This window comes from Streptopelia decaocto (assembly GCF_964273445.1).
Source record: "Streptopelia decaocto genome assembly, chromosome: 10".
Classification (NCBI taxonomy): Eukaryota; Metazoa; Chordata; class Aves; order Columbiformes; family Columbidae; genus Streptopelia; species Streptopelia decaocto.
In genome coordinates, this window is record NC_138665.1 from 18,518,977 (window position 1) to 18,543,079 (window position 24,103).

At 54.5% G+C, this 24,103-nt stretch overlaps 1 protein-coding gene across 1 annotated transcript; it reads left to right on the forward strand.

Moving 5' to 3' along the window:
• Window positions 1-261: 261 nt before the first annotated feature.
• On the forward strand, window positions 262-22,654 carry FRMPD3 (FERM and PDZ domain containing 3; the record flags this gene model as incomplete). The annotated part of the gene is made up of 10 exons (XM_082061937.1): window positions 262-369; window positions 819-950; window positions 1,503-1,622; window positions 1,766-1,902; window positions 2,716-2,839; window positions 3,533-3,622; window positions 4,942-5,121; window positions 14,935-15,079; window positions 18,355-19,164; window positions 19,794-22,654. Exons 1-10 carry the CDS (start codon window positions 265-267, stop codon window positions 22,652-22,654), a joined length of 4,704 nt encoding a protein of 1,567 aa, XP_081918063.1. The 5' UTR covers window positions 262-264.
• Between the last annotated feature and the right edge of the window lie 1,449 nt (window positions 22,655-24,103).

Consider the following 24,103-nt stretch of genomic DNA (forward strand, 5'->3'; position numbering starts at 1 on the left):
GGTGGAGCGGGATGTTCCGTTCCAGCTGCTGGGAGCTGGGGAGGTGAATCTGTCAGGAGCTCTGAACCACTCCATCTCTGCGCTTCTCGATGGCTCAACAGAAACGCTGGATTTTATATTCCTCTTAGCGCATAAGCACTGAGAAGTGGAGGATACCGTAACTGCTCCATCACTGACACTCATTCTCTCTCTCCACCCTCCCTCCGTCTCTCCGTGCCCCTCATCCTCCTCGCTTCCCCTGTTGCTGGCCCCATGTGCCAGGACATGTTGAAGAAAGAAGCTCTCCTCCTCATTCCCAATGTGTTGAAGGTTTTCCTGGAGAACGGGCAGATCAAATCCTTCACGTTCGACGGCCGAACCACTGTGAAGGTGGGCCCCTCCGCAACCCCCATGGCACCATGACACTGCTCGCCTCCCATCTACCCGCTCCATTTTTCCTTGTCTCCTGCTTCCTTGCACAAACGCCGCAGCAGCGCTGGCTGGCTGCGAACTGCCACCGCATGATGGATATCCCCTTCTCCTCCCCGGCAACACGCTTTGCAGCTGGCAGGGGTGGGTTTTTGTCGTCTTTCTCCCACTCCGAACTTTTCTCCTTGCCGTGAGCCTGCCCTCCAGGCAGAGTGGATGCTTCTGCCGGTCACCTCCTGCTGGGAGGTCACTTCACCCAGCAATGGCTGGGTACCAACCCATGGCCCCTCTCAGTGCTGTGGGGCCTCATCCCGTGCTGGTGCCAGGGGAGTGGGGTCTCAGGGGGTGCCAGCTCCCACCCTGGGAGGGAGCCAGTGCCTCTCACCCAAGCCTGTCCGTGGCATTTGCAGGACGTGATGGTGACGTTGCAGGACCGCCTGTCCCTGAGGCACATCGAGCACTTTGCCCTCGTCCTGGAGTATTCCAGCCCGGAGCAGAGCCACCGGTTCCTGCTGCTCCAGGACAAGCAGCCGCTGGCCCACGTAAGCTGCTGGGTGCGGGAGGGCACTGGGACGGTCACCGCCAGTGGCTGGGGCACAGGAGGGCTCTTCTGCCACCAGTGTGGGGCTTGGCTGGGGTTGTGCCGTGGTGTGGCGTGGCCTCTCCTTGCTTCTGGAATGGTCTCCAGGCTCAGGGGTGCAAAGGGTGGCCAAAGAGGGAGAGGAGCAGGGTTGTACCCATCCCTCCCTGACAGCACTGTGAAGATGCTCTGTGCTCCAGCCTGGGCAGCTGCAGGCAGTGTTCCCGAACATCCTTGGCCTGTCCTGGAGAGCCAGGGAGCTGGCACTGTGTGGCAACAGGGACAAAACAGGGATCGTAGAGGAAGCATTAGCCTTGGTGGCATAAACCCCTGCAGCACCAGGCAAAGCTGTCACACTGAGGGAGGCTGGGCTGTTCCCAGGATGAAAGGATCGGGTGGTGCATGGAGGAAAAAAATCAAATCCCAGCCCAGGGGAGAAGAGAGGGGGTCTCCTGCCCTGCAGGCAATCATACACAGCTCCTGGGCTCACTGCTCCCCTCTGGTCCTGCCACAGGTTGTGCAGAGGACACACTACCATGGCATGAGATGCCTCTTTCGTGTGAGCTTCTTCCCCAAGGACCCAGTGGAGCTGCTGCGCCGGGATCCCGCAGCGTTCGAGTACCTGTACATCCAGGTAGGGGACTCACCCCTAGGAACTGGGAGCTGATGGTGTTCATGGCCCACAATGGGCCCCCCATGCTGGGCCCTGTGGACGCACACCTCGGTGGGGGCCCTGTCCCCGTGGCTGCCTGAGGACACCTCTCCTCCCTCCTGCAGAGCCGCAACGATGTGATCAGAGAGCGCTTTGGCACGGACCCCAAGCCAGAGATGCTGCTGGGACTGGCCGCCCTCCACATCTACATCACTGTCTCAGCCACCCGCCCCAGCCAGAAGGTCTCCCTCAAGAACGTGGAGTGAGTCATCCCTCTCCCCATGCTGCTGCGCTGTCCTCCTCTGTGTCCCCTCCCTGTGCTCCTGCTCGCAGCCCCTGCATAACTGGGCTGCTCCCAGTAGCGTTTTGGGATGCTGAGCATGAGATGCCCTGGGACCTCCCTTGGAGCCGTCTGGTGGCTCATGGGTTTGGCAGCAGTGACATGCAGCCCCTGGTCCTGTTACAGGGCTGTGCAAGACCCCTGCATGTGACATCCGGACACTTGTGGGAGCCTTGCCAGGGCTGGCGAGGATATTTGCTGCAAGCCCAGGATCATTTCCATGGGAACCCAGGCTGATTTTCCTCCTAGCATCCAAGGCGAGAAGGTGGCACTGTGGCTGCGTAATCTCAGCCCGTCCCCAAGCCGCGTGGCTCTGGGTCAGCCCTCCTGTGGCTCTTAAATCCATACGGAGTCCATCTGTGCAGGCTGGCCTTGCCAGAAGTGGGGAGATGGCACCCCAGGAGGACCCCAAAAGAAGTTTGGGGATTTGCCCAGCATCCTTTAACCTTACACAAAGGCAAGTGGCAGCTGGGCTCAGCTGCAGAGCCAGGCACTGCTGCATTCCCCAGCCTGGTGCTGGTGGCTGTGACACCAACTGGGGATCCCATCCCCTTGGGGACCCAGGCTGGGGGCTGCCACTGCTCTAGCTGAGCTACCAAGGTGGTGCTGGTGCGGCTCTGGCTCCCTCTGATGGCAAGAGGATGCTCCCGGGCAGCATCCCTGGTTTCTGGTCCTCTCCTCCCATCGGCGGGGTCTCTGGCCTGGGGCTCAGACAGGCTTCCCCCCTCCCCATAGGAAGGAATGGGGCCTGGAGCCCTTCCTGCCCCCATCGCTCCTGCAGCTCATCAAAGAGAAGAGCCTTCGGAAATCCCTCTCGCTGCAGCTCAAAGCCCATCAGAACCAGCCCGGCGGCACCAAGGTGAGCCTAATCTGCACAGCCACAACTCAGGGCTGGTGGGGTGGCAGCGTGCTCCCCGCCCCGGCCATCCTGTTGTCCCCGGCTGCTCAGGGAATCCTGTTACTGATGCTTAAGTCCCCTTGAATGGGAGACAAATCCCAGAGTGACAGCCAGGCAGCTGCTTTCTCTCCTGAATCCACTTCTGAGAGCTGATCTGGATTTTGGGGACTGCAGTGATGATCAGTGGGGTGAGATCAGCCGAGAGCCAGCTCTCGGCTTGGCTGAAGCGGCACACATCAGTTAAGCCTGTGTTTATCATTATCTCTGCTTCTGGGTTTGGAAAGCTCTGGAGGAGGCTGCTGAGCAATCAGAGCTCCCCAAGGCCAGGGGGAGGTTTATATATCCCCCAGAGGGTTAAACATCTCTGGGGGGGATTATGCATCCTCTGGTAGGGTTATACATCAAGCAGATGGGTTTCTGCATCTGTACATCTGCTTTGAGTCATGTCCCAGCATCTGCCCAGGACAGCAGAGGAGCAGAGACCCCCTCCATTCCATGTCAAGCCCCCGGGCTCACTGCCAGCACAGCCCATGCTCCAAGCTGCTCGCCAACACACTGCATACCCCTGCTTGGGAGCTCCCGAGTTTGCGCCGGCCTCCGGTGTTTATCCCCCGTTGTGCTGGTGGTGATCACCCATGTGATGTATTTTGTCAGGTCTCCACGGCCCAGGCAAAGCTGCAATACCTGAGGATCCTGAACGAGCTGCCCACCTTTGCTGGGGTCCTCTTCAACACAGTGGGACTGGTACAGTAATTCAGGGTGGGCTGGGAGGTGCTTGGTGGTGGTCCTGAGCGTGTGCTGGAGCAGGAGAGCCAAGGGAGATGTGGCTTCCACAGAAATTACTTCCCTCAGTCTCTTGTTCTGCCCTGCTGGGGTCCAAGCCCACCCAAAAAAGCCTTTAGAGCCTCTGCTGACAGTGGGTCAGATCTGCTCTGCGGGGCCAGGCTTGGCTTGGTTCTTGCCAGCCTTTTGGGCAAGGAGGTGATTTGTTCAATGAAGTAGGAGTAGTTTCAGCAGTTTCAGTAGTTTTCAGTGCTTATAGCTGAGTCCTGCCCTGGCAGCATCCTGCCATCCTTCTCAAAGGAAGGTCACCATTGGCAAAGGCCATCGCTTTCCCTGTTTGCCCACACGGAATAGCCCGGCTGGCCTTACCATCTCCATCAGCAGTGTTCCAGCTCAACCACTGCTCGGCAGCTCTCAGGAAGCTGCCGCTGCCACGGTCTGCTCCTCCCTCATCTGCATCAGAAGAGGCATCTCTACCCCTCACCCAAGCTACCTCACTTTCTCCATGGCAGAAGGAAAACCACCAAGCCAAACAGGAGAACAGTGAAGCCACTAAGGCTCCCCACTCCCTGGCTCACCTCCCTGTCCCTCTTGCTCTACTCTCCCATCCAGGGGTCTCCATGCAAGTGTCACTTCTCTGCCACCCTTCCCTTTTCCCCCGCCCAAGGTCTCCGCACTCCCCTGGATTCCCTAACTCACTCTGCTGTGGGTGCTCTGCCTTTTTTTTCATCTCCAACCCCAAAGCAATGACTCTGAGCCAGCCTAGGAGTTGAACCATGTGTAAGTGGTGAAAAGTATTCCCTTATTCTCTTCACTGGTCTGCCCAGCTCCTCTTCCCCTCCAAATCTGGCTGGAAGCACTGGTGATGGGCAGACCAGAGCAAGAAAGATCTCGATTTTCAGTCAAGGCTTTAATGTGTCTTCTTTTCTAAAATGCATTCACTCCCTCTTCTGCTACCTCCTCTCAGAGGCAATGTCAGATCAGACAGATTTGTAACATGCTCTTACTTTTCTGTACTGACACTAACAGGCCTGAATATTTCATGTGGACAGTCAGTTCAGAGCTTTATTTTTAAATAGACTTGGCAGCCTGCACACCGTTCCCAGCTCTGCAGGGAGGCCCAGGGAGGGGAATTCATGGCACCAGCTTCACCTGCTGCTCTGCAAAACTCATCTGGGACCTGGTGGAGACTGGGCTCCATGGAGAGAGCCAGGTACAGCCCCAGGGTGCTTTTATTCACCCCTCTCCATCTGCCTCTCTCCATGTGCTCGTGCTACCAGGATGAGAAGCAGCCGGCCACCACGCTTCTGGTGGGACCCCGGCACGGCATCAGCCACGTCATCGACCTGAAGACCAACCTCACCACGGTGCTGTCAGAGTTCAGCAAGGTCAGCAAGATCCAGCTGTTCAGGGAGAACCAGGGGGTGGCCCGGGTGGAGACAAGCATCCTGGATGCCAAGGTAGGCATTGAGGACAGGGGCTGGTGTGGAAGCTGTGGATGAGGGTTCAGTGCTTGCCTTTAAGGGGTTCAGGACACAAGTTTGCATGTTGGAGCATCTGCTTGGAGATTTCCAGGGATTCAAAAGCCCCTTTCACATTGCGGTCACAGGGCACCTGGTCTGTGGTGTCTCCCCTCCCTCTCTGGGTCCACGTACCATGGAGGCAGGGACTGACACCAAGGGTGCGTGGTGCAGGCGTGGTGGCGTTCTGGCCGTAGCCCAAACACCTGCCCAGCGGTTGGAGCAGGGTCCTTGGGGCAGATGGGGGTGACACAGGAGGCAGGACATTGCCTCTGCTCGGGGCTGGAGAGGAGCAGGCCATGGCCACACCTGGGATGGATGCAGGTACTGGTGGGGTTTTGTGCGTTAGTAGCGCTTGTGGAACTTGTCAAGGCATGCAGGATGGTGGAATGAACTCAAAATGATGGGACGAGGAGCGTCAGGCTCAGAGAGAGAGAAGAGATCGCTGGGCATCCCTGGGCATGAGTGTCACTGGCTCCAGTAACACACCCCCTGGGTGTCTTGCCAGCTGCCTCTGTTATCCTCCCCTTCAGCCCACGGAGCAGTGTTACCGCTCCTTGGCGTACGTGCCCTTCTGGGCCCTGTGCTTTTACCATCCTGCTAGTTGTTGCGTGGTGCAGTGCTAGTTCTGGCAGTGGAACCCCATGGTCTGGCCCCACCACCCCACCTCACCCTCACAGTCTCCTGTTTCTCTTGTGTCCCAAACCCTTCAGAAGGACTGTCAGCGATACAGTAAGAGGTTTAGCGACTTCTTTAGTGTCTGGTCCAGCAGCCACAAGATCCTAAGGAGAACTTCCACTGGGCTTTGCTCAAGTTTTTAATAAGCTAGGACATGTCTCTGTCAGAGTCACTGGCAGAGAGCTGTGTGCCTGCCCCAGGGCATCCTCAGTTTCACTGCCTCCCCATGCCCAGCTCTTCCCTGCCCCATGGGGAAGAACAGAGCTGAGAGGCCGCAAATCTGACAGATAAATGCCAAGCCTCAAACTCTCCTCCCACCTTGAATTCAACAGACCAGAGTTAGGATTGAGTTTGGGCTAAATTAGACAGGAGCTGTGCTTGGCACAGGCTGCCTCATGCCATGAGGCACAGTGGATCTGTGACCACTGTGGGCCACAGAAATGCTGCAGAAGAGACAGGGTGTATCTGCACAAGCCCTCTGAGCCTTTGGCCGTAGGTTAGTTTTGCTGACCCCGCATTCATCCTCTTTCCCCTGAGGCTGATGAAGTTGAGCAGCTTTGCGGGCTGCCTCCACATTTCCTCATCTCCTGCGAGGTATCTAAGCCTCAGCCCTCTCTGCAGCCCCTTCCTTGTGCTCTGTATTTCAGCCGTAGCTTCGCAGATGTAACCATGGTAGATTTGTTTAGGATTCTCCTGCTGCCTCCTCTCCTGGTGGATTTTAGCACTTCCTCCCACCAGGCTCATTAATCCCCCCACGTCTGTTTTCCTGCTGCCTCTGTGCCTGGTCAAGTAGCTCTGCTGAACTGCAGTTACACCCCAGTAGCCTCTGCCAGAGCCACACTCATCCTCATCCCCTCCGCTTCAGCTGTTGCCTCCAACAGCCTCAGCAGTGAAGCCCTTTTCTTGCATTTGTAATTCAGTGGGTATTAGGTCACCTGTAATATCTGTAATATCCCCTCTTCTTCTCACCGAGGTCAGTTGTTGCCCAGGTGAAGTTCTGCTATCCTGCTGTGCCTGTCCCTACCCTTCAAAACCCCCAAACCTCCCCTCCTGCAGCTGGGGCAGCTGGAAGCCCTCCCTGCCCAGCCGCTCTGGCTGCCTAGAGACCCACCGGGTCTCTTCCTTGCTGCTTACAGCGCCGGTATAACCAAGGGCTGTCGTCTGCACCATGAGCGCATGGTTCTCTTGGTGCCTACGCCCCTTGGGTATGTGTGTATAAATCACAATATTAATACATTAATAATAGGCTGGTTAGAACCCCATGACTGACTGCTCATCGCTCACTGCGGGCGCTCAGAGCGTGTTCTTGCTGCCACGTTGCTCTGTGGCCATCTCGCCGGCTACAAGCACCACACAGGGGGATGTGCAGCATCAGGTCTGCTCCCCATGGCCCCACTCGGCCCCGGCAGCACATTGAGCTCACAGTGGGGTGCACAGGCCCCTCTGGTGCTGCATCCCCCTCCCTGGCACTGGGAGAGCAGCCGTCCCCACCGGTGCGTGGCTGAGACTGGCCACAGGAGTGGCAGATTGGCTGGAGGCTGAGGGGATCCTGATGTCCAGCTGCTATAAATTAGGTGGCAATTCCCACGAGGCTTCTCCACAGCTCCTGCAGTGCAGCTCCCCTACAGCCCTGCTCTGCAGCAGTAATTAGCTGCCTGACACCACCAGCCCTTTCCTGCTGGAGAAGCAGACTTTCTGCTGCGCTCCCTCTATCCAGCCTCCCCATTGCTGGAGAAAAGGCAGCTCACATACAGTGTTCTGCAAGCACATACGCATGCACGGCAGCTTTATCTCCCTGAGACGTTCCAGGCAGCTGCCTGCAGCCACCGAAAGCCCCTCTGCCTGCCTGGAGCGGAGTGAGCATCCCATTTGTGAATCTCAGCAGCACCCTGCCAGCGCAGAGGCTGCTGTTATCTGTCTTCATTTAACCGTTATCTAAAGGGCTGGGTTTTAAAGCCAGAATGTCTGCTCCAAAATGAGGCATATGCTAATCTTTCTCAGGACAGCGATGGATGAGGCAGGCTAAGAAAAGCAGGCAAAAAGATCATTACCTCGCAGTGCTAATCTGCTCCCTGCAATTATTCTATTGCACTGAACGTGTCACTGGCTACAGCCCTGGGTTGCAAATAAATCTGCTTCCGCTGTTGAGTCATAAACCATTAGAGGGTTGTGCTTGAAGTAGTGTCCTGACTGCTCTGGAGACCTGCGTTCAATCCGTATCTCCCCCAAAGCCTGTCGGAGACCTGCGGATCGCAGAGCAGATGGGGGTGTCCCCCTGGGGCCATCGCAGCGTGATGCCCGGTGTGGGATGCTGGTGCTGGGGCAGCTCCGGTGCATTCCCCAGGTAACAGCGGGGATGCGGATGAGCCACCCTGAGCGGGTGAGGTGTTGCCAGCCCATCGCAGCTGCTCGCTGGGTTACTGTGGAAACGTCAGATGTTCGGTGACGGTTCAGGGATTTGTGCAGAAAAGCCATTTTGAATTTCTAAGTTCCAGGTTTATTGATGTCGTGTAGTTGATCCTAAGGGTTAAAATGAGGGGGTCAGGTCATGGAGCAGCCATCGGCCGGGAGGTCTGCACACGCCAACCACCCCAAACGTCCTTATCTGCTGTTTGCCTGCAACCGCAGCCCAGACATACCTGCCAGGAAGGAGCTGGGGAAGATTTTCAGGTAACAAGCAGACTTGAGGAGATTGTAAACAATTTGCATTTAGTTCAGGAGGAAGAGAAGCAGTGTTTGTCTTATAAATTGTTCACTGGGTATTTAGTCGGTTTGTTTTGGAGCTTTTCCATCCTGGGCTTCAGTTTCTGTGCAAAACAGTGCATTTTTGATACAGACCCAGGGCTGGTGCCTCTGCTTTGCTTTCTTTAGCTCTTTGCCACTGTGAGGGTGGCAAGTGGGGGGAGAATGCTGGCAGGACCCCTTGTAGAGGAGATGAGCAACCTCATTGCAGAGGAGCAAAAACCTCCAGGCCACTGCTCCTGGGTCAAAGAAGGATTTTTATTCCCTGCAGTGTCCAAGGGAGCTGCTGGGAGGACAGGAGCAGGTTTTGCCTTGACAGCAATGGAGGGAGCGGGGCAGGTTTGCTTGGAAATACTGAGAAAGTTCACAGCACGGAGCTGGGGGCAGGACGGTGCTTCCTCAGCCGTGCTGCACCGGTGCAAACATTTTGCAGGATTGTGTGGTCATTCCCACCTGGAAAAGTCCTTTCTTTGCTGAGGCTGTCACTTCTCCACTCTTCCTCCTGCACTCCAGGCTTCCTGGTGTTTGAGCATTGATTCTGGAGCTCATAGATTTGCTGGGGACGGGGTGGTGGTGCATGGTGTCTCCTGTGATCTTTCTGCATTAAATGCAGATTGTCTCGGTGGTCTGGGGGATGCAGCCTTGCACCTCCTGGGGGCTTCGCCCTCCAGCTGCCCAGCGGTGCTGGGACCAGCATTTGATTGTGGCCAATGCCCCTGAGCCAGCTCAGATTTGGGCTTCCAGGCATGCACCCCCCTCCTCCCCAGCGCAGGACTGCAGAGTCCTCTTCTACCTCCCAGCATCCTGGGAAAGGCCGTGTCAGCATCTCCTGCGCCACAGCCGGGGCTGCTCCCCGGATCAGAGCAGCTCCTGCCATCCAGCTCCGCCAGGCTGCACCCCTGGCTATGCAGCTCCACAGCTACTCCAGAAGGAAAGGGGTTTATTTTCTTAACCAAAATGCCTTTTCAAATGGAGCATTTCACCTTTCTGATTTACACAACTACATGCCACTGGACTTTTTATTATTAACAGTGTTGACACTGGCAAAAAAATCTTCCGAAGCTTTCTGAATGGGAATGAAAGAGGAATGCTTGAGGGGCAAGTTTCTGCAATGTAACAGGATCTGTCCCAGGCTGCGCCTCGTCCCCACGCTGGGCTGCAGGGCAGCTGGCCCCTCACCAAGTACAATTCAATCAAAGGCATCGGAGTAATTGACTTCATGTCTCCCGGCGGGGCCTGCAGCCAGCTGGCACTTTAGCCGAGATCAAGACTCGACAGAGGAAAACAAAGAAGGAAAAATTAATTCAGAAAGGTCCCGGCTGCTGCTGTGCCTGGAATCTGGCTGTCGATGTCAGCGTCCCCGGGGCCCCGATGTGCTTCCAGCTTGCCATGGAAATAAAAAGCTGCCATGCATGGCTGGGGTGCAGCCTGTTCCTCTGCCATGGGAGGGGCCAGGTCCTGCCCGACGGCTGCCTCTCCATCTCGCTGGCTTCCCGAGCCCCGCGGGACAGGGACGCGCGGTGGGTGCCGAGGTTGGTGCCGTACGTGTGTGTTTGCCAAATTTTAAGCTGCAAATGGTGGACAGCCCCATCAAACTGCGAGGCTGGCATTGCTGCCACTCATGCAAGCAATGACTGAAGCCCGTCGGATTTCTCCTACACAAGGAGCAAGGCTTTGGAGGGATGAGGGACCTGAAGGCTCTAGCTCCCTAAGCTGAAGTCATCTTTATTTGCATTAAGCCACTCTGAAACACTGTCATCTCACAGTAGAGAGGGAGGGATCAAGATTTCCCTTGGCTCAGCACCTGGGACGCAGTTTCCCCCTTGCAGAGCCTTTGTAGTGGGATGTAAAGCAAAGCAGGTACCAGCATGTGGTGCTAGCTCTGGTGTCACCCATAGCGCTGCCCACGGGCACCCAGGACAGGAGCCAGCCAGAAACATGAGACAGACAACATATGGAGAGGATGAGTTTCCAAGCCTGCCGAGCCAAATTTGTTTTGCTCATTTAAAAAAAAAAAAAAACAAGCAGAACTTGGGCATCCCGCGCTGTGGACCTGAGCGCAGCCGGATGGTGCTGCAACCTTGGGATTCCTAAGAACTTGCTCCAACAAATAGGAAACGTGGAGGATGCCAAAAGCACCGGCAGGCTCTGGTTATTAGAAATCCCCCAGGGAAGAGCACAAGCCATTTGAATAGCAGCGAGGGGGGAGACGGATGTCAGCCAGGGTGGCAGCTGTGGTGTGATGGGAAGGTGTTGGCTGGACCTGTCTGTGCCTTTCCCAGGACACAACAGCACCACGGCGGTGGAGATGAGGAGACACCTCCATGTCTGCAGCCATGGGAGATGGTTCCTCAGATCCTCAGGACGGAGGTGCCGCTGCAGAAACCTGAAGGGCTGCTGCTAACAAAGGCAGGAGATTTATCGATCAACAAATGGGAAATAATGATCCTAATCACAAGCAGCCTGGTATTGATAGAGCTGAGTTAATAATGCTTAAAGGGAGGGAAAGAAAGGTCAGTGTACGCGTGAAAAATTGACTGCTGTCTCGTTAGGCCTGGAAGCCTGTATTATTAAATACAAGCTTAGAAGTGCACCTCAAGTAAACCAGGGAACATAAATTATGTAAATTCATTTCCCACCTTTCTACTGTACTACATTAAAGGAAGCAGGGTGAGACTCAAAGTACATGATAAAGGAGGGAGATTAAAAGGAAATGCATATAAGCTTAAGGGTTATAGCATGCACAGATCAGATCATAATTTAAATATAAGGACTCTTAAGATCCTGCAGCATAACCATGGCCATAAAATTCCTTCCAGACTTTCCTCTATGAAGCCTTCACCTTTGTCTGAACAAGAGAATATTCTCCAGAAGGACATCAAGGTTTGATTTAAAGGCAGAGCATAATAGAAAAGGCACTATATCCTTAATAAGCTAATGGAAATCTCTTCTCTTATATTCAGTATAAATGTATTTTGGTTTACTTTCCAGAGAGATTGATTGCCAAGGAGGAAACTTTTAAGTGAAAAAATGTCATTTTTCTCATTAGGACTAGAAAAATCTAGAAAACCGGTATGAGTGAAAGATCAAAACATCAATAATTTCAGGCTGCTATTATGCATTAGATGTAGAATGAGCATTCTCTTTAAAATTTGCTGCTTTTCATGTTGGCATATTACAAGTCAGAGATGAACCTTTACCTGTGCAGCCCTCTGGGAATCTGATGTTTGGCATTTTTAGAGCAGTGGGATTATCCCAGTAAGTTTGTTTCTGTGTAAAACCAGCGAGGTATGAGTTTCTGCAGCTACTGCAGCGAGAACGTGCGGGTGAGGTGGAGGAAGAGGATGGGCTGGTCCGCATGAGTTGTGGTGAGGGGATCACCTGGAAGGTCACTCAATAGCTTGTTTTCCATCGGTGATTAACACCACGTCCTGATTAACAGCTGGGAAAGAGGAACCGATGGGGTGGGCAGTAGGTCTTAGAGGAATGACACCGGTTTTGCTCCTGCTGCATCCTTCCGTGCCTTCCAGCTGCTCACAGAAGTCTCTCTGCTCTATCGTGCTGCCAGGTTTAGGAAAATGAAGATTCACACTCTTTCAGGTTGCTGCCTTTTTGTCAACTCTGGCTGAGGTTGAGCAGTGAGTTATAAAAACGGCAGAGAGAGGTAGGGATGTTGCAGGAACCCCAGCCCCTTGGGGCCCAGGCCAGTGCTGACCACGGGCACGAGCACTCGCTGCTCCTTGCAGGAGGTTCCCAAAGCAAAGGAGGTCAGTCCTGCTCGCTGCAAGACACGGGTATCACAAGGAAGCCCAAAGCACAGGTTACAGTCCTGTGTTGTTGTTACTTAGAGCAGCTCCCTGCAATGCTGCCCTGAATTTACTGCCTAAACCCCTTAGCAACATTATTTGACTTTCTTAACCGCTGCATTAAAAACCTCCAATGTTTGCTCAGCTCGCCTGTGCCCGGTGGCCTCCATGAGATCTCATTTGCTTTGCCTGCGTGGAACAGGGTGACCAGCACTGCTGATGTCTAAAAATAACACCTCCCTTAGCTGCCATCCCTGACACCTCCTCTTTGTAGCCTGGTTTCCCAAGGAAACAAGACTGCTGCGATCGTGTTGCCTCATTGCCTCTTGACCCCACAAATCACTTTCAGATCTGTTGGCTACATTCAGGGAGATGGGGCAGCAGGGTGGAAGCCTCGAAGCTGCCCCTGAAGTGATTTAATCCCTAGTAACAATATTTGAATGCTCAACAGTTAGAGAAGAGCTCTCACACCACTTGCTTGCCACGATGTGAGAGTAATTGTTAAGACTCCTCACTAAGCCATGATGCTCTTTTTCAGAGTAAAGTGTTATGGTTAACCCCAGAATGCCACACACTGGCTGCTGGAAGCCATTCTGGATGCTGGGCTTGCTTGGAGACCTGGCAGGGAGCTTGTGGCATCTTGGCATGTTCCATGTGTTTTATTTGTAGGCAAGAAACACCATTCGGGGTGGTTGTGTCTCAGTCCTGTCTGCCTTCAGGAGGATTGATCCAGAGGCTGCTTCTTGCCAGCAAGAACCTACAGTCCCATCTCTGGGAGCATCCTGAAGCAGAGGTATCTGAGCAAAGACAGAGGGCCAGTGCTGGTACCCAGCTGGGGGCACAGGGACTGCCCCGCAGGCTGAACGACAAGCGCTAACAGGGAGGCAGAGACAGTCCATGACTCTGTGTCACCCAGCCATGGTGTCCCCAGGAGTTAAGTGGTTACACAGTGGAAACTATTCCCCTAGTTTTCTTTTTGAAAGGGAATTCTCAGCCTGCCTTGGCCTCTTCATTTAATCTTCTGCTAATGGGCACTCGTCAGCCATTGCCTCCCTCCCCTTGGCGTTTTCTCCCTTTCTTGTTGCTAGCATGCAAACCCTCGCTGCGGCATAGCAGAGGGGGGAAAATGTGCAAATGTCTCTTTATTCAACAGATGGCTTGAAAAACCCAAGAAGGCTTAGCCCTATGTAGAAGGCACTTGTTTTAAGGATGCTTCATATGGCAGAACTGGAACACACGATTTCGTTTCATCACCTTTTCATCATCCTTTCCATCACTTATATCCAGACTGGAGCTGGTGTCACGCCCCTCACCTGAAATGACACGTTCCTGCCTCCTTCGGGCTACGTGGAGAATCTCTTCTCTCCTTTCTTTCTACATTGATACTTTCCCTTTGATCTCTGTCATCTCGGGTTTATTTTCTATGATGCAAAAAGAGCCTTGTCAAGCGGGCAGGGGCAGGGCCTCTCAGCAAAGCATGTTTGCTTGTCAGGTTATTTCTTTTCCTGCACAGCATCCAAGGAAGGAACTTCTTTACCCTGGCCCCGGGAGGAATCGGCCCCTGCCAGGGTCTGGTGTGTTTTGGGCAGAGCCACATGTGATGCCAAGGGCTGATGGCTTCACACCCAGATGTATTGCATTGTATGCTCCAGAGTGGGATGTGCTGTAAGGCTGGGTCTTCCTTCGCCAGAGCTGGCTTGGTGGCTTAAAAAAGCAAGTGATGAGCAGAGCACAGAACTGGCCAGTGGGTACCAAGAACCTCCTGTGGTTATAAAACAAGAAAACCAAAATAGCTGTAATGCTTTTCACACTGCGTAGGCTTAAAGTGATTTTTAAAACAGGCTTCATTTGCCCTGGATATGGTAAACAAGTTCTTCTGAGTCCTGCAGCACTGTGAGCATGCAAGACCCTGAGCAACAGCAGTGGTTAAACATCCCTCTGTTGCCTCAGATAAGCCCTGTACCTGGGTGCAAAGGTCCTTGAGGTGCTTGTGCTTTGTGCAAGGGGTGGATGAGGGCTAGAGCTGCCATGCAATAACTTTATTGAAGGCACTGTCAATTTTTTCTCCATCTCATGGGTGTCACCTTGAGTGGTGCTGACACAGGCTCAGAGTGGTGGCTGGTGGAGCCCATAATGGGTTTTTCCCCCTTCTGCATCTTGCTGGAAGCAGATGTCTTAGTTATGGGAGGGCAATACAATGAAACAGGGGTTGTGGCAGCAGGAGCCAGTTGCATGGGGGGGCCCTGCCACGCACAGCCCGTGCCCTGCAGGGCTCCCCCTCCTTCACCATCCTTGGAGGACTGGCGAGCAGGAACTGCACCAAGGCGCTTTCTTGTGCAGAACGAGTCTGTTGGGTGACCTGGAGCAAGGATGTGCACCTGGCTGTTTTTTCCTGTGCGGGTGCTAAAAATGCCAACCAGCTCACCAGTTACACCAGTGCAAGGGCCCAGCACAACCCCCTTGGAGCCCTGGTCCACGTCGGCTGAGGCACGTGGCCCTCATGCGCTTTGCCCCTCTTGCCTTCCAGCCGCTGGTGCTGCTGATGGAGTGGCCTGAAGCCACCAACTTCGCCTGCCTGATTGCAGGCTACTGCCGGCTCCTGGTGGACTCCAAGAAGATGATATTCTCCAGAGCCCCCAGCCAGCCGCCCCCGCCTCAGATTATCAAGGCAGGTACGTTTCAGCCTCTGCTTTCTGTGTGAGACCCTCCCCAGCCTCCCTCCTCCTTCTCCTCCCTCCACCCAGAGCTCTGCAGCATTAAAAAGGAGAAGGGCTCCTCTGGCATCTCCCCTCTGCAGAACCAGTAGCCCCCTTTATAACCAGAAAAGAGGGAGCAGGGAGACAAGTCCTCATTTTGGATAAGCTCTGTTTGCAGTGTCAGCTTGGGCCCTAAACACTCACTGCAAGCGTTGTCCTGGCAGCTCCTCGAGCAGATCCAGGAGGTGCCATTTGCAAAGACCTGTAATGCTGCCAGCTAAACGCTGGGTCCTCACAGAACAGCCTGTGCATTGCCGCAGGGATGCAGCACACGCTCCTTGGCCGGCATCCTGGCTCCAGAGAGCAACATGAGCGTATGGACTCAGCCAGGGACCGCACTCCTGCTGCCCACAGGCACTGCTGCCTTCATCCACGGGGTGTGCGCTGCATGGGCAGCTCTGCAAGCACAGCTGCCCCACTGATTTCCTAAATCAGGAGGGAAACTTTGGTGTCCCGGCTGTTCAGGTGCCCAGCCAGATGCAGGGAGCAGATCTGGGCATTCAGGAGACCAGAACAGCTAAACGCGGGTTCTGTCCCACCAGGCACCGGTGCTCTGTGCCTTGAGGATGGATTGCAGGTGTCAGTCACCCTCAAAATGATGGATGATTCTCAAGAGTGATTTCAAACAAGAACCAGCCATGAGCTACATTTGGTTGTTCCATGGGGGTGTTCACATCGAGTACATTTTGTATGCGGAAATATAGGATCAGTGTCTAGAGATGGGCAGGACACCAACCCAGCTGACTCTGGGAGGTGGCCCCTAGACCTCCCGCGTGACACTGCAGCTCCAGAGAGCTGTGACAAGTTTTCAGTTTAGCTGGGAGAGTGTCAAAACAGCCTCCTCAAGATGGGATTAGCTGGGGGAGGTGGGAGGAGTGCCGAGAACTCATAGGGCCATTGGGAGAGGACTCGGTGCCTCTGAGGTCTAAGGACACGGACTTAGCACATGTGGGAGGACAGATTCACAAGAGGCATCAGGAAAGCATCTGCGGCGACCTCAGTGAATCCAGGGAAAGACCTGGAAGGTGATGTTGGCGTAAGTATAAGTGCATGGTTTCCTTTCGTTTCTTCACCTTACTGACAACTGTCACTGTGCTCTCTGCTCTGGGTGCCCTACAGAAACACATTTAGTCACATTTGGATATAAGTGAAGGGTGTTTCTAGCTTGACTGGCTATCATCAGAGTGGTCCTTCCCTGAGTCAGGTCACCCTGAGATGGGCTACAGGGACACATGGGGCACAGGGCTGTGGGGAGTCAGAAGAATGAGGTAGGAAGCGGAGAGCATCCCAGAACATCCCCAAGGGCTCAAAGGGATGCTGGCAGTGCCCACAGTTGCTGGTCATTCAGGGGGTGTCTCAGCATGTGCGAGCGGTGCTTTTCCGCACTCTTGCAACAGTGATAATAGTGAGGATTTATCCTTGGAGAGATTTTGCTTTTTGGCCACAGTCCAAACCAACGCCAAAAGGGGCAGAAGATCTCGCCCTTTTCTTGACAGTCTCTTGAAACCAATGTCACTCTGCAGGGGGCTGGAGGGAGTGTGAGGAGAAGTCATGGTGTGGGCAGGACAGTGATGGAGCAATGGATCCATGGTCTTTGTGTGAAAGAGCGAGCCCCTGTCTCAATGGCCTGGTCTGTCCTTAGTGGTGCAATGAAAATCTGACCAATGTAGCAGAACAGTTTCCGTGCAGACCCAGTACACTCAGCCCAGCTGCTCAGGAGTCCTTCAGAGCAGTGAATTTAGTGTGTATTGAGAAAACAAAGTCTGCTCACAGTTCTGGTCTTGCTAGGTCTGCAGGCTGAGCTGTCAGGAGCCGGGTGGATCACAGGGAGCGGGACTGCTGATCATTAGCACATCTCTGCAGGAACGATAAGAAAGCCTCACTGGGATGAATCAAGTTAGCCCAGGCTTGACTTTCCGGGCTGCAGGCAGGCTGTGCCAGGATCTTGTAGAATGCAGAATCAAGCCCTGGCCCATGCTTTTTGCCTCAATGAGAAGCACATCCATCTTCCCCAAGGCCCATTAAGACCTCCTGCTGAACAGCAGACAATTTTAGAACTGCACGCTCTGCCCGGGTGCTGTCAGTTAGATCCATCTTTCCACATGTCCCTGCAGAGCCATGTGCCAGATCCTTGCCCCGCTCCCACCAGCAACCATCGCCAGCCAAGGAGCTCCATGCTCTTGGCTGCGCTCTTGCCTCTTTGTCAGGACCTTCTCCCTCAGAGCATCCAGCAGCTGGGTTGTGGATTTTAGAGTTTTGGCCACATTCAGCAACAGACCCCGGCTCAGCACGGGCAGCCAGCGAGGCTGTCTAAGCAGGGCATGACCCATCGGAGCTGCCTGGCTTTGGGAAGCTTCTGCTTTGGTCCATGCTGCCCCACCGCAGCCCAGCACTGAACACACGTCCCCAGCCATGGGAGCCTTGTGTTCCCTCACACAGCTGTCATTTCTGAGTACCGGCGTGTCCATAAATGAGAGAGATTGTTTTGATTGGGTTTTTAGCATTGCAGGTGATGAACACTATAACACAAATGTGTGTTTGGGGAGACAAATTGTCCAATTTGTTGAGCTAATGAATTTAATTAGGAATTATTTGATTTAATTTACACTCAGTAAGATGGAGCCTGGATCCCCCTGGCAGCCATTCTCAGCACAGCTGCACAATTCAACCTGTAATGCAGACAGATGCCCCTCCTGAGGGCTGGACCACTGGCCAGAACTTCAAGCAATATTCCAGCCGCTTGCCTGGCACAAGGGAGCAATGGGAGGTTGTAGCAGCGAAGTGCTTAACAGCGCAGGGCTCTTTCAGGGCTGTCAGCCAGGCAGAAAGAAGACGTTTTCCCAGGTAACTGAGGTGTATGGAGCCCAGCCCAGATTGGGGCTGGGGGTTGGACTAGATAACCTTTAAAGATACCTTCCAACCTAAACTATTCTATGAGCTGCGTGTGCAGGACATTTCTTCCCACACTCATTACTGGCAGACAGGCCCAGCGGGTTGCAGAAGGTGGTTTTTCAAAAGACCATCCGCGCGGCCTGGCTGTGCCACAGGGAACACGTGTGGCCCGCTGCAGTCTGAGGGCTCGAGGACACAGAGCACACGGATGCTTCTCCAGGGCGAGCAGGAGCCTCCCCGTGCTGTCTTTCCATCTCCCACGTGCTGCTGCTGATGTGCCTGTTGTGGTTTTGGTTTAGATTACATCAACGCACACAACCTGCACCGGCCTGCCACGGGAAAGAAAGAGAGCGGGTTGGTGGGTGGCTCTGCCGCCGGCGCCAGAGCAGACGGGTCTCCAGCTGCCAGGGCTTCGGACTCGGAGCTCATCAGCTTTTGCTATCTGCACATGCGAGAGCAGAAGAAGGAAAGAGAGAGCAAGACGGATATCAATGAAAACCTGATTTTTTTGGAGGAAAGTCGTCCCAGGACCAAATCTGACCCCACTTCCAAAAGCTCTGGCCAAGGCTACAACGGGGCAGGGAACGAGTACGACCCGGATGGCCTTGACCGAGACAGGCACGCGAGCAGGGCCAGGGCGCACACCATAGACACCCACCTGCGGAGCGACACCTGGCACTTCTACTGCGAGTCCTGCCAAGCCAAGATCAAGAGCCGGCTGGCCTCGTGCAAGGGCGGCAAGCCCGGCAGCACCCGGGACAATATGGTGGACTTGATGTCGCTTCCCCCTCCCGGGAGCGATGAGGAAGAAGACGAGACAACATCCCTGCTCCCCGCCATCGCCGCCCCCCCTCCCGGCTTCCGAGACAACAGCTCGGACGAAGACGACCCCAAGCGCCGGGCGAATGCCCAGAGCCAGGAGCAGGGCCGGCACCTCTGTGGCATCCTCTACGATGAGATCCCTGTCACGCTGATAGACAACGTGCAACCGCGGACTGTCCGAGACCATGCCCAAGAGCTGGACGATGCCCTGGTGTCTACCCTGCAGGCGCTGGAAGCTCTGGCTGCTTCAGAGGATTGTACACATCCCCCACCACAGCAGACCGCAGGTATTTCAGTGGCTGTGACTTTCTTTCTTCCCTGTAGCCTTTCTTTCCTATGGTACATCCTTCCCTTTAGTCTCCTTCTCCCATCCTGTATGTGATTGTGGAGCAGCTGCTGGTTAAAACTAAGCATCAGTTCCTCCCTGCTGTGACCCCACTCAGCTGGCGCTTTTGGCTCTCAGTCTCTGCAGCTTTCCACCCAGGTTCTGCAGCATGTGAGCCCTTCCCAGGGCAAACCTGCTGCCAGATGGGTGTCTCTGGGACCAGCCTGCTGGCAGCACAGTCCTTGGTCCCTCTCCCCGCATTGGTTGCCCTACTCACTATGGCAGAGTAGCTGCTCCCTGATTTTCCTTCTTGCTCCAGACAAGCTCTGCTATCACTAACACTGGAAAGCTTCCCAGGACCTTTTCCTGGGCCAAGAGCTCTTGCTGAATTGAACTAGCAAGCCAGCTCAGTGCTGAGAAGTGATCTCTCTTAAAACATTAACTCTTAGTTGCAGGAAGACACTAAAGTTTCTCTGACGGGACGCCGTGTCCTGCATTCCTGGGACCCTCTTGCTGCATGGTTTCCCCTCTCCTCCACGTAGCAGTGTGGTGTGAGTGTTGTCGTGGGGTTTTCTTTGTGTCCCTCCTCAGGTCTTATTGTCCTGGCTGCCATCACCCCTGAGTCATCCTTGGATTCTGGCCATGAAACCAACTCTTCAGAGCTAACTGATGTCTCGGAGATGGTCTCTGCTATGAAGCAGCACCAGAATGCAGCCTACTTCCTCGCTCAACATATCAACAAAGAAAATCTCCTGGCCAGAAAGGACTTGCCTTTCCGAATCCAGAGCTGTGCTGCCCAGGCTGTGCTCACCTCCCCCTGCCCCCTTGGCCGCCAGGAGCCGAGCCCTTCACTGAAGCCAGCTTTCCCTCACCAAAGCCGCAGCCTTACCAACTGCAAGAGCAAACAGGAGCAGCAGCAGCATGCTGAGCGGAGCTACACCTTGGCTGTCCAGCCAGTGCTGACCCCCCAGCTTCCTGAGCAGAACAGGGGGGCTCCCGTGCCAGGCTCTGAATGCAAAGGCCACACAAAAGCTGCTTTTGAGGTATCTTTGCACGCCACAGCAGCCCTGAGCAGGGAGCAGGCACAGGATCTACAAGAGAAGATCCCCAAAGAGGTCCAACCAAGCTCCAAGCTTGTCCTGGATCAAAAAAGTGGTGAAACTCCAGCTATCATTTCAGCTGCTCTGCAGCAAGTGGCAAATGCAAAAGGCTCAGCTCCCCAAGTGGTCACGGCCTCAAAAGAAGACAAGAACACGAATGGTACCAGCAGCTGTACAACAGCCAGCAGCAAGCCTCTGAAACTTAAAGGAGGTCCACAGACTGGAGAGACATTATGCAACTGTCAGCAGCAGCAGCAGCAACTCTCCCCGCAGCAACACTGTGAAGTTTCTCCAAGTCCTAAGGAAGCTCATGGCAGTAAGGCTGAAGCTTTCCACCTCACCTCAGCAGGTGAGGAAATGACACCTGGTAAGACTTTTGCCTCTAAAAGCTACCAGCAGAAAGTGAGTAAAGATGCTCCAGGAAAAGCCGCAAGCGGAGAGCCAAGTCAGAAGGCAGGTGGGGAAGGCACAACCCTTTTTCAGAAACACACAGCTCCTTCAAACCAAGGACAGAAAATGCAACAGGAATGTTCATCCAAAAATTTAAAAGCTGAGAGCAGCAATCCACACTCTCCATCACCTGGTAGCACTTTCAGGACCACCAGTGAGGAACCCAAAGGGCCAATCCAGCTGGTGTCCAGATCTGAGAGCCTGCAGATCAGCACTGTGCCTTCCAAAAAAGCAGAAAAAGTCCTGGAGGTGACTCAACAAGATGCTGATGTGCCAGCTAAACCCAAAGCTCCGAAAGCTCCCTTCAGGTTGAGGAACCTGTTCTCCGCAACTTTTCCGACCCGGCTGAAGAAGGAGACAGACGAGCGGCAGGCCCAGCTGCAGAAGGTGAAGCAGTATGAGCTGGAATTCCTTGAAGAGCTGCTCAAGCCAAAGAGCAAAGGTGACCTCCCACCACAGGAGTATCTGCACCCCCCTGCCCCTGGGCGCTGCAGCTGCCAGCTCAGGAGCAGTCCTGTGCAAAAGGTCCCGGGGATGTCCAGGGAGCAACGCCGCAGCTGCGACTGCAAGAGGATTTGCAGGGGGGTGAGGCCACCCCCCAACCAGTTGGCCGTGCCAGAACTGGAGAGGCGAGGGAGGGATAAAGCTGCCGATGAGCAGAAGCTGGCAGAAGCCATGAGGTTGACAAGCACGAGCAGCCCTTCCAAAGGCAAGCGGATACGATCCACAAGTTTAGAGTCCAGAGACTACCGGTCAGATCCAGAGAACGGCGTGTCCTGTTTGACAACGTGCACTTCCCAGGGGGAGTGCGTGGGTGCTCCGCACTACAGGAAGCTCTTGCGTCGCTACAGTGTCAGTGAAATAGATAAGACTGATAGGACATCCCTGTCCTCTGATTTCTACCAGAACATCTATACAGCCAAGCAGAAAGGCCCCCAGAAAGAGCCTGAGCCCAGCATCCTTTGTCCTGTTCTGAAGAGCAAAATCCAGGACGCCTCTGGAATGGCTGATCCCTCCTACGTCCAGATAGCACAGGAGAAAAAGAACCAGAAGGGTTCAGCAGTGTTCTCTGTCCAGGAGGAGATGTATCCAAGTCCTGCTGAGCTGCAGGATGAAGACATGGAGGATGAGAAGTGCTGCTCCATCCGGTACTGCTTCTACTATAGGAAATGTGACGTTGCAGATGATGGGAGCGAGAAGGATGAGCTGTCCTACTCCATCCCCATGCAGATACTCCCGGGAATGAAGCTGGACAACCAGATGGTCCCAGTCATGAGCAGGACTCTTCAGGTCCTCGATGCAACAGCCTGCAGCAGTCCCAGTGACAGTCAGACCCAGGAAATAGATTTAAGGACCTCCACTTTTGAGGGGAGCTTGGCAAAGATCAACACCCTTCGAGGCCATGCCTACAGCTTTCCCAATGGGTTTCTGCAAGTGCAGCTGGACACCAATGAGCTCCTGACCATCTTGAGGCAGTGCGTGGTGAGCCCCGACGTCCAGGACTGCAAACCTTACATCTCCCAGCTGGCCGAGTACAAGAAAGAGCTCGCCCTCAAGTTCAAGGAGTTTCGGGCATCCTGCCGCCGCGTGGCAGCTGTCGACAAGAGTCCTACCCACATGCTCTCTGCCATCACAAGCAGCTTCCAGGTGCTAAGCAGTCTCATCGAGACATTTGTGAGGCTGGTGTACGTCGTGCGCTCGGAGTCCCAGCGCCAAGAGCTGCTCACAAAGGTGGAGGAAGTGGTGAGAAACTACACCTTCCTCCTGAAGGCTGCGGAGGAGTCCACAGCCAGAACGCTGAGCCACCAGCAGACGGTGGAGCAGCTCGCCCGCCAGTCAGCCACGGTTGCCACTGTCATGAGCACGCTCACACGCTCCCTCAAGACGCTGATCAATAAATAAGCCAGCGACGAAAACCAACAAGCCAGTGTGTTCTGGGCCATGTGCTAGTGGTTCTCAAATCGCATAGGTCTGGTGAGGATGCGTCTCCACAGGCCCACATCTACGGGGGTCTGCGGTAGCCAAGATGCTCTTCTATCTCTGCAGAATGGATGGTTGTGTTGGTGTGTTTTTGAAGAGTAAATTCATGCCCTGTCGCAAGCTGTGCCACCAGCTTGTCAGGGGTCTCGAGCAGTTGCTCTGCTTGCTCTCCCATGCTGGCTTGTCGGTGATGGCACTTGAGGGGGCACAGTCACCCCGCCCCCACACTTGTTTGGTTTCATGTGGTTCTGAGCCTCACTTGTGCAAAGATCTGTGTCACGGTGTGTGCTGGGCCTGTTAGCAGGAACAGAGCTGAGATCTCCCAGCCTCACTTGGGCAGTTTGGAGCTAAACCAGTGTCTTGCCACATAAACAGCAGTTCTGCCTCCAGGGTCTTCCTGGCCCGCAAATGCAACATGATCAGCAGCACAAGGGATCTCTGGGGTGCAGGTCCCTGCTGCTATGCTGGGGCTTGGGAAATAGTCCTAGCGCGGGCAGGATGCTACAAGCCTGGGGCAGGGCTGGGTCACCCCAGCAAGCTCTACTCTCACAGCTTAGGCACCAGTGCCCTAGTCCTGAGCACAGGCACTGCCCATGCAAAAGGCGAGGGCTTAATGCGTGTGAGCAGGAAGGATGCAGGGAACGACAGGCCTGTCTGGCCTCAGTGCGAGGGAAAGTTACGGAGCACATCATTTTGAGTGCTATCACACAGCACGTGCAGGACAACCAGGTGATCTGGCCCAGTGAGCATGGGTTTATGAAAGGCAGGTCCTGCTTGACCAACCTGATCTCGTTCTATGACCAAGTGACCCACTTAGTGGATGAGGGAAAGGCTGTGGATATTGTCTACCTGGACTTTAGTAAAGCCTTTGACACCATGTCCCACAGCATTCTCCTGGAGAAGTTGGCAGCTCGTGGCTTGGATGGGTGTACTCTTGGATGGGTGTACTCTTGGATGGGTGTACTCTTCACTGGGTAAAGAACTGGCTGGAGGGCCAGGCCCAAAGAGTTGTGATGAACAGAGCCAAATTCAGTTGGTGATCAGTCATGGGTGGTGTTCCCCAGGTCTCAGTATTGGGGCCAGTTCTGTTTAATCTCTTTATCAATAATGTGGACAAGGGGATTGAATGCACCCTCAGATGACACCAAGTTGGGCAGGAGTGTTGATCTGCTGGAGGGTGGGAAGGCCACACAGAGGGATCTGGACTGGCTGGATCAATGGGCTGAGGTTCAACAAGGCCAAGTGCTGGGTCCTGCCCTTGGGTCACAATAACCCCAGGCAGCGCTACAGGCTCGGGGAAGAGCGGCTGGAAAGCTGCCTGGTGGAAAAAGACCTGGGGGTGCTGGTTGACAGCAGCTGAACACAAGCCAG